Source organism: Limulus polyphemus, unplaced genomic scaffold (genome assembly GCF_000517525.1).
Source record: "Limulus polyphemus unplaced genomic scaffold, Limulus_polyphemus-2.1.2 Scaffold35, whole genome shotgun sequence".
In the NCBI taxonomy this organism is placed as follows: domain Eukaryota; kingdom Metazoa; phylum Arthropoda; class Merostomata; order Xiphosura; family Limulidae; genus Limulus; species Limulus polyphemus.
This window is the reverse complement of record NW_013665645.1, coordinates 983098-993728: the sequence shown is the minus strand read 5'-3', so window position 1 is coordinate 993728 and position 10631 is coordinate 983098. Positions and strand designations below refer to the sequence as shown.

Below are 10631 nucleotides of genomic sequence, written 5' to 3'. Positions count from 1 at the left end.
CAACTTATATATCAAAACAAAACATTTAGTAAATGAAATAGTCTCCATTCTTATCAATGATGCTTTTCCATTTTACAATGAGATTGTTAATGCCCTGACTATAGAAATCACTTGGCTTTGAAGCAAAAAACATGTTCCTGTTGCTCAACACTTTAACCAACCCGGTCATTCCATTAACGATGTTACTCTCATCGACATTGAAACAGGATCCAAAACTAAAGCAGATAGAGAAATAAAACAAGCTTATTGGATCGCTAATCTAAACACTGTTCAACCTTTCGGAATTAGTCTAGATCCTGGAATCAGGGATCTCCGTTCATTTGTTTTATCTCTGTCAGAAAAATAATTTTATTATTTGCTTATGTGGCACATTTGACGCAACACAAGATTATGGAGTTGGGTTGGGAAGTTCTCCCCCACCCACCATATTCTCCAGATATGGCACCATAAGATTACCATCTTAATGGGAAAACGTATGCAAATGTGGAAGGTGTTAAAGAAGACATCAAGATCTTTTTCAGTGTTAATAGGAAATTTATGGTTGTTGAAACGTTCTCTAAGAGTTATTTGTGTATGTATGATTGAATTTTTTTACACTGTATAAGGTAAGTGGTGTTTTTTGTTTCACAAGTGATTTCTTTGGATATCTTAGTTTTTTTTATTGTGCTTGTCAGAAAATGAGTATACTAGGAACCAGTATACTAACATGGATATGTTGTTCGAAAAAAAGTAGAAGACAAATACGTAGTAACGTAAATGTACCTGCAAATTTTAAAACAGATATCAGCTTTAACATGTCTTCTGAATTTGCTAAATTGTGTGATGTAGGGTTGTCAGTGACCAATGACGTTTTAAAGAAGGTTAATAGCAACTTTATAAAAGGCAATTTGCAGCATCAGTTAAGTGTGGAAAAGAAGGCACCTATAAAACGAAAATTGGTTAAATCTGTTCCACCTATAACCAAACCACCAACTAGGGTGGTACTTGGTGTTGTTACGTCTAAAGCAAAAGGGTCCTTGGATATGAAGCGTAAAGGTAAATGTAAAGTAGCTGAGTCCACTATAGCTACTTACAAAGACTGTGAAAATTACTGTTGTTGATATGCCCATTGTGCCAGTAACTGGATGGCCTGATTACAGGTATTATCCTGTTGATGATGAATAACAGAGTCAAGCTTGTACTTTACTAGGCCTGAGGTTTGTGCATCCATTTTAACGTGTATCAGGTAGATCAGATGTAATTCTAACTCTACCAGATGCTCTATTTTTAAAGCGCATTAGAGGTGATGAATTTACCTTTTTTTATAGCTATGTCTTATGTACTAACTGGCTCTGAAGAGCAGCATTTTGAAGCTAGAAGTGCAATAGTTGCTCATATGCTAAGAATACCTGAATTGGTAAGTGATATTGGGGCTGATGGTCACCAAACTACTTAAATCGATACTACGGTGGCTACGATTGTGTTGAGAAATATCTTCTACAGAGTCAGATGGCCTTTGATGGGACGTGGGGCACTGATTTTGAGATGTCTGTTTCAGGTCATATTTTGAATACAGTGGTGTATTCTTACAAGCGTGGACAATATTGAATTGCAGGTTTCCTTCTTGAAATTGACAGGACTATACCATAAAAATGTACATCGAAAGCCAATGTACATATATTACGCATGTGTTTGCTTTGCTGTGGTTGCCAGAGTATATGCATAATGAAAGTGTAGTGTACTAATCTTGTACTGCAATAATTTGCGTTATCTTCTTTGTCTTTCTGATGCTATGTTTTTTTTTACAATATCTTTAATGTATGTGTGATGAACTAATTTTACTAGAGAAAAAAATTAGTTTGTTTTCCTATTGATTGTTCGCTTCTAATTGTTCGCATTGTTTCTTGGGCTACACTACAGTGCAGTGAACCATGTTGTTTGAAATTTATCAACTAGCAGAGGGTTGAAAGGCATTGTGTGCATGTTTCCTGTCATTATTTAAGAAATGTTTAGGTAGACAGTTAATAGTGAATTATATATGATGTACAGTATGAGATAACTTGTAGTTTTTAACAGAAAGATATGATATCTAAACCAAAAACAGCTTGGCTGAAAAAAAACTTTATTTGTTATACAAAAAGTGACTAAAAGAATTGATATGAGAACAAGGCAGTCAATATTGTTGGATACGTAGTTTAAAATTCCTTGTTAGAAAAAACAAACTCTATTATTGGTTTCAACTTATTTTATTATCAGGTTTGTCAGTTTTATTAACATAATCATACAAAAAAGCAACCAAATGACAAATAACTCATAATCGCGCTACCATTACTAAAATTAACAAACATATCCACGCTTTGGTCTTTTTTTTCTTTTACAGCCAAGCAGTTTTTGCTTTAAAGTTTAATTAATGAACATTTTGTTTGAAATTGTTTGCTATGATAAAAGTAATCTTTGATTATTTTATTTCCACATTACAACACAATACACGTTTTAAGTTACAACAAATGGATACAAACAACCTAAGGACGAAATGGACTTTTTAAAGTTTCATTTACTCTAATATAACAAACATACAATTTTTGACTTTACAGCAATGGTATAGTTAAGTAGAGTTTGGAAAACAACATTTTGTTTGTTTGTTCGCTGTTAATCACCAGGCTACACGATGGGCTAATTATACTCTGCCCATAATGGATATTGAAACCCAATTTTTGGCGTTAGTTAAGTCTGCATACTTACCGCTGAGCCACAGGGGAGGGTATGAATAACGTTTTCATTTTCTTTACAATTACGAAACTCCTTATTACTAGTCTTAATAAGTACTTTAAAATCAAATGTGAGGGCACCTGTTTTTTGTTTTAATATCCTCGAATTTCTTAAATATTTAAAAAACTTGTTATATACGAAATATAATTGTGTACGTATCAAATTAATTTCTGTGTATTATGTTTTCTTTTACAATGTAAAAATGCTTGATATCCGTAAAAGCTTGGCACCTGTTATTTGCTCATTTATGTAATTTTGTAATGATTATAGAATTTAGAAATTACAGAAAAAGTAACAACGAAATTAAAGACTGTAATTTTTACGACAGTTATGTTTTTTTCCTTATATTTTCAGTAAACCTAAACCTATATGAATATAGCCTGATTACTATCTTTTTAAAGTCCATACCGTTTTTATATTATACGTTTATTCTTACAGCGCGTGCTTAAACCTTTCAATCGTGCTGTTGAGAGAGAGAGAAAGGGTTCTTATGTTAGTTCTGGTCAAATAGAACACTGGTGTATGTATTTTAACTTAAACTACACTGGTGATAAAAATAAGTTATTGTGTTAGATCTGGTCAAATAGAACACTGGTATAGATATTTTAACTTAAACTACACTGGTGATAAAAATAAGTTATTGTGTTAGATCTGGTCAAATAGAACACTGGTATAGATATTTTAACTTAAACTACACTGGTGATAAAAGTAAGTTATTGTGTTAGATCTGGTCAAATAGAACACTGGTGTAGATATTTTAACTTAAACTACATTCGTGATAAATGTAAGTTATTGTGTTAGATCTGGTCAAATAGAACACTGGTGTAGATATTTTAACTTAAACTACATTCGTGATAAAAGTAAGTTATTTGCTCCTGTCGTTGAATTTCTCTACCAAACGGCTATGAAAGACAACAACAGGTCTATAAGCTCTGGAGAAATTGACCAGATATTTCCCAACAGTTCTGACATCGGACACCAGCAGAGTTTGTACGACCAGTCGGTTATTAAGAGCGTCCGGGTCACTACGCTCTAGGTTCTGGCAGTTTTGGGATTTATAGGAAACTTAGTCGTGCTTTTCTGGTTGTGGAACCATTGGGCCAGAAAATCTTTTCCTTAACCTGACAATAGCAGATGTGCTAGTAACAGTGTGTGCTACTGGTCCCCAGCTGGTGTGGGAGTATTATGGTCGAGAATGGAGGGCAGGGGATGTTGTTTGTCGATTGGTGAAGTTCCTGCAGACATTCTCTATCTGCGCTTCCAACTATCTTATCGTAGCCATCGCTTTAGACCGTTACAAGGATATCCGAAGACCGCTGTCTCCTCCGTGGAAGGTAGAATCATTTGAGAAAGTTAATGAGGCTAAGAAAGTAAAAAAGTAAAAAATTACGCTTATTATAGTAAAAACATATTTATAGCTTTGGTATGGCTTTCTTGGTATAATTTTCATAAAGTAGAGAAAGTAGAAAATATATTGTTGTTTTTAAAATACTACATTTGATATTATTGTCTGAGGTTTTAGATAATTCAAATTATTTTATATTGAGAATATTAAATGGATATGTAAAAATCCAATATTTCAAATTGGGGCACAAATATGATCATAAAAGCTAATTATAGTTATTTGATACTGACTATAAACTGGATTAAACACATCACAATAAACATGGATGATTCGGATTATTTGCCTCCCAGTGACACAGCGGTATGGCTGCGGACTTACAACACTAGAATCCGGGTTTCGATACCCGTGGTGGGCAGAGCACAGATAGCCCATTGTGTAGCTTTGTGCTTAATTACAAACAAACAATGATTCGGATTAAATAAAATATATATTTTATAAACATAGTTTTCCTGTGTGTCAACGTTAAATCTACAGACGTACAATCTGTGGACAGACCACAGATAACACGTTGTGTAGCTTTATGCTAAAAGCAATGAGAGAAATGATAAACATATTACGTTTTTTTTAATCACTACTATTTACCTCTGTTTTAAATAGGAGTGAAACACTGCGGCAAATTTTTGTTACATTTAATTCTAGATGTGTAACATGTCTTAATCAGTCATGGATTTCGGCCTTTCTTTCCTATCATTATTAGGGGTACCGGAAAGTAATGTCGTTTTTTTTCCTTATACAGTAAAATATATTTTTAAAGATAAGTATTTATTTTGCAATCAGTTACATAATTCCCATCATTATTAATGACAATGTGCCATCTTGCAATGAAGCTTTCAATTACTCGTTGATAGAAGGAAGCTTCCTTTGAGACAAATAATTCTGCGAGAGAGTTTTGATGCCATCAATATTTCTGAAGGTTTCATCATTGAGAAATTGATGTATAGATCTGAATAAATAGTAATTTGAAAGGGCAATTTCAGAATGCCAGAAGAGTATGGTGGGTGGAGGCAGGACTTCCCAATCCAAATCTTCGATCTTCTTCTGAGTCATTCTTGCAAAATGTGGTCTCGCATTCTCATGCAGCAGAATGAGCCTTTTTCTGTTGATCAGTACTAGACGTTTTTCAACGAGAGCCTGGTGCAAACAGTCTAATTGCTGACACTAAAGGTCTACAGTTATAGTCTGACTCGATTTCAATAATCAAAGTGAATTATACCGACTCTGTCCAACAAAACGGACAACATGACTTTCTGCGGAATTGGGTTCAGGCCAGGGATAAGCCACTAATTTTTACACTTGGTGGTAACACAGAGAACCCATTTCTCATCTCCTGTAACAATCCGATGAAGAAATGGTTCTTTCTCATGACTAGTTATCAAAGAATTGCAAATTATTATGCGCTGGTTTTTGTTTATAATCTGACAGTTAGTCTGCAACCCAAACTCCTTGTCTATTGACCTACCCTATCTGTGTAAGATGTTCTTGAACGCTAGACCAATAAGAATGAAGTTTTTCTGACAATTTTTGGGTGGTTTGACGGGGGTCTGACTCAACCTCTGACCTCAGGAGGTCATTGTCCAACTCTACTGATCTCCCTGAACGAGAGATCAAAATCAACTGACCTAAATTTTCGCAACCACCTTTGGCAATTGGGGACATTCAAAGCATCTTTATAAACCACACAAATTTTTTTTCGTTATCTCTTTTGCCTTGTTACTTTTATGCATGCAATATCGAATGTGATTCTCGTTAGGAATGTGATCAGCCATTTTTTTATTAGAGGAAAACTACTTTTGTTAACAGGAAATTGATGAGCAAAAAGAGTTCTTTTGCCTGATAAATCAAATTCACCTATAAGGAAACTAAAACACACAATTAGAAACTTTGGAATTTAAGATAACAAATCCGACATTACTTTCCGGTACCCCTAATACAATCAACCATTTCGTTCCACAACAAATATAACATTTCTTTACGTTGTTATAAATATATATTTCACATTCTTGACACTATAAAGATTTGATAAAGTTATTTCAGCATGAGGTTACACAATGGGCTAACTGTGCTCTGCTAACTGCACGAAAGTGAACTCAAATCCTGGATCTTGTCCTCTGGTAGGACAGCGGTTACTCCACGGACTTACAACGCAAAGGTCCGGAGTTCGATTCCTATGGTGGATGCAGTAGATAACCCATTACAACTTTGCTGAAAAAATAACAACAACGACTGTAAACTTGCCGCTGACTCACCGAAGGACAGAAGGTAAATCTCACTTTATAGGAACAATTTTTCATAAGCTAATGCAGTGGTGTATTACCACACACTTGTGAATCGTAGTGAAACGAAGGTCATGTTTAGTACATATGGTTTAGGCAAATTCCTGACCATTCGACAGTACAATCCTACCACAGATAATTATGGAAGAAGGATTGTGCCACAGCCATTTCCGAAGAAGGATATTTTTTAGGAAAAATTTTAACAAAATATAACCACAGGAAAGAGCATTTCGAATAGGATACAAGGATACACGATCAACAAGCTTCTAGTCAACAGTTGTCTTCATGAGAAAAATTACTAAAACAACTTGAATCACTACAATTCCATTCTACCTCTTTAATTTCCCAATTGCTTGCTTAAACGTAGTCTAGGAATCCGTCGGCATACGCAGTGAGAAGGATATATTTAAAGTTCGTAAAGATGGGTGGTAGTAAAAAATGTCCTCTCCAGTCCACACAAAAACGGGTTTGAGCTGGAGCACCCGTCTACTACTTCACCGCTATTTTAGAGTACGTGGCCGCCAAAGTTTTGGAGCTAGCAGGTGATAACTTTTGTCTTTGCCGATGATTGTAGATATCTTTGCCTACCACCAGTTTTCATTTTAATTTTAACCACGATTAACATCTTAAATCCCTTCCAAGTTTGAATAATCTAAATCCACAGACTATTAATCAAAAACCCATTTGTTGTTACAGTTATTGAATAAACCACTCTCGGTAAACATAAGCAATACGAGCGGTGCGAAGGGGGATATTAATATCCCTGAAGACCCCAGTTTTAAAACTAAACACCTGTCAAGTTAAGAGAAAGAAATTGCAAGGGCTTGTTATAATGACATTTGTGGTATATTGCGTTTAATATATTAATACATTGACATAAACAAATTATCAAGCAAATTTATCTTTATGAAACGGAGTGGGAATGCTTGTCAACTCAATTTTAAAAAATGTAAACTCCTTTCGGTACGTTTCATAATAAATGACCTAGAAACATCACATTTGGATTACAAATATAAATAAAGATAACACCTTCCAATTACGCCCTCTCCTTATAAAAAATAGTAATAAATTACTAACCTATTTGAAGCCCCCAGTGGCTAAGTGGTACGTGTGAATACTTATAAGGCTAAAAACGGTTTTCGATACCTGTGGTCACACAGCAAAGATAGCCCTCCATCCTCATTATTGGTGTTTTTGATCTTTGACATTAGTTAACGTTGCTACATTCATAGATAGTGCCACGTCCTTACACAAAAATATTATTACGTTTTCTATAACACAACATATACACAGTGTGGGGGAGAGCACATAAACGTTTTATAAACCTCGGAGGGTGCGCTATCACTCTCTATAGCAGAATGCAATAAAAAATGGCCGCCACTATTGCAATGATACATAAACTTAGCTGAAGTTCTTACTCCAACAGCCACAATAACGCTTATATGAAGAGCCGTTTGTTGAGTTATGTCCATTTTCTACTTCGGCCCGTGACCTTTCAACTTCTGCCCGTAAGACACTTCTGCGGCCAATGACCGTCAATTAATTATTAATCACGTTAAACACTGTGGAGGGGATTAAGAGCTGGGTGTTGAAAGCGGGTAACAGAAAGCACACCTACCGCCACTAATTTTTCCGATACCTCTTCCTTCAAAGTCACACTGACCATCGCACTGTATACCTGTTTTCCCCCACAGCAGATTTGAGGGCACTTGGATTCAATGATCTCAGCCGTGGCATTGAATTTATAGATCCCATCCACCCCCGTGACCCTGACCGTGGGAAGTTTGTTGATCGCTTTGTCGAACGTTCGTCGCTTTACTTCTTCTCTACAAATTCACGTCTACAGCCTTGGTCTTTTCTCTACCCTGGAACCCACCAAACATATATATATATATATATATCTGTTTCTCTACCTCACTTTTTAAATACCATTAGTCAAAAATACAACCACCTTTCCAACAATATTATAAAAACTCACGAATATAACAAATAAAATTGCAGCAAGCGGAGCGATGGGGGGGGGGGTAATAATATCCCTGAATACCCCAGTTTAGGAAAGATAACTTTCCTTTAAAAACTAAATTTCTGTCACAGAAAGAGCACTGTATACCATGTTTTAATTATACAAATAGTGAGTTATTAAATCTTATACAACATTTTTGGTGAGGTAATAATGAATACTGTAATGATATGTTACGTTATAAATAAATTATGTGAAAGTTAAGATTTTAGTGTTACTTATCATAACATCCACCCCACAATTTTTTAAAGTTTATAACCCTGATAAAGGATGGGTACATCAGCTTGTTGCCCTGCTAACGCCAGTCGGTCTCCAGCACAGACAAAAAAGTCTTCGTATGGAAGAAGCCATAGTGAAACTGAAACTAAGGAATTTACAGCAATCACTAACTTTGAAATTGGTTATTTATCTCTTCTCATTTATATCACTTCCCGTATATTTATTTAACGTGAGTAATACAAAGATATAACAAGTTCATCTTGAAACAAATTAATCGAAAAAGAGTTTCATACATATTTATTAATAATTGCTAATTATGTTTGAAGCTTTTAGATTAGTTTGTTTCAAGATGAGCTTGTTATATTTTGTATTGTTAGCAATATCGTTAAAAATGATTAAAAATCGAATTGATGAAGAGAGTTTATAAAATCATTAGGTTATACTGATTTTATGACTCAGCGGTACGTCCATAGGTTTACAGCGCTTAACATCGGGTTTCGATACCCATGATAGGCAGAGCACATATACCCCATTTCGAAGACTTGCGCTTAACAACAACCAAACCAATAATTAAATTTTATCTTAGGAAGTATTTTCTTATTTTTTTTTCCATTGGCTTAAAGTAATGATGTGTACATAATTTGTTTTTGAAAGCACAGTTGTTTTGTAATTCTAATAACTGGGAATACTCTACCTTGGCATCTTTATTTTATGTAAGTAGCAATAATAAACTTGCTAATGTAGCAAACATTAAAATATAAATATCTTATAACTATTAACTACATATTTCACGTTCCAGTTGATCTAGGACTGTGTATTTTAATATATACATTTCATACACATTGGTGTATTGATATATGATTTGGTTAGCTTTTATAATGCTAAAACACTGAAATAAATATATACCTTACTTTCATAGATAAAAAGAAGCATGTGGAAACCAACTGTGACTGAATAGCAGAGGAAAAACTTGCTACTTCTGTGGTGAGCGGAACAGTTTTAATATATATATATGCACAACGCTCGTTTTGTATTTTAACACAACGTACGTCTGAATGGTCACATAAAATTGTTATTGAATCAATTTTTGACAAGCTGAGTGAGAAATTATTTCTACAGATCATAAATAAAAATTTTGAATCCACGTTTAATGAAAAGTTCAATATATGGAAACATAAATCTTGTGCACGTAGAAAAGGTAATTAAATAAGCTAAGACATATCTTAATTTGGCAACTTTATGATGACTTTTATTATTGTTATATATATATATATTACTCAGCTTTAACTAACGATTGAGATTTCCAACAGAGGAGTTACAGATTTTGATATTCACCGAATGACTGATTGTGACATTTTAAAATATGGAAAATAATGCATAACATAAAGAACGTTAATAAAATCACGAATGAAATTCTTATAAGGAAACACCCCACTGCAGAAAATAGGTACTGTAAAAATTCAAAGTTTAATCAAACGCTGTAATTGCTGTTGTGGTAGGTGGGGGGCTTTCTTGGATAAGTGAGTAGTGCATCTCTTGCTCAGTCTTGAATCGTACTAGATGGATCGTTTTAGACCATGCTAAACAGGGTTCAGATCCGGAGATTTCGTTGGCCAATCCATCCTCTTGGTTGCTTCGTTTCTTCTTTTACTTACTAATGTGAACGTTTCAAGTTTATCAAGAATTTTCAAATATTTTTACTCATACACGTTTCCAGCCGTGTGCGCATTTTTTATAATAGAATGTTGGTCAAAGAAGGTGGCTAAGTTCCTTTCGTTCTAGATATTTATTATTATTGGTCATTCCCTATGGTGTCAAGTGGCTCTCTCGTGAGAAATAATGCTGTAAAATAGAAAACTAGCAGATCAATTGATACCTGGAAGTTATGCCTACGTAACCCATAAGATGTTATTGCGTTAGTTACATCTCATAATTTATATATATATATATATATATATATATATAA

At 34.4% G+C, this 10631-nt stretch overlaps 1 protein-coding gene across 1 annotated transcript in view; it reads left to right on the top strand.

Annotated features, from left to right (window-relative positions):
• Positions 1-794: 794 nt before the first annotated feature.
• The window catches only part of LOC106460716 (cardioacceleratory peptide receptor-like), a 13664-nt gene continuing 3827 nt past the window's right edge, over positions 795-10631 (top strand). The window contains exons 1-3 of the mRNA XM_013920455.1: positions 795-1035; positions 1308-1396; positions 3918-4118. Coding sequence (XP_013775909.1) covers positions 795-1035; positions 1308-1396; positions 3918-4118 — 531 coding nt within the window. The remainder of the gene's footprint in view (positions 1036-1307; positions 1397-3917; positions 4119-10631) is intronic.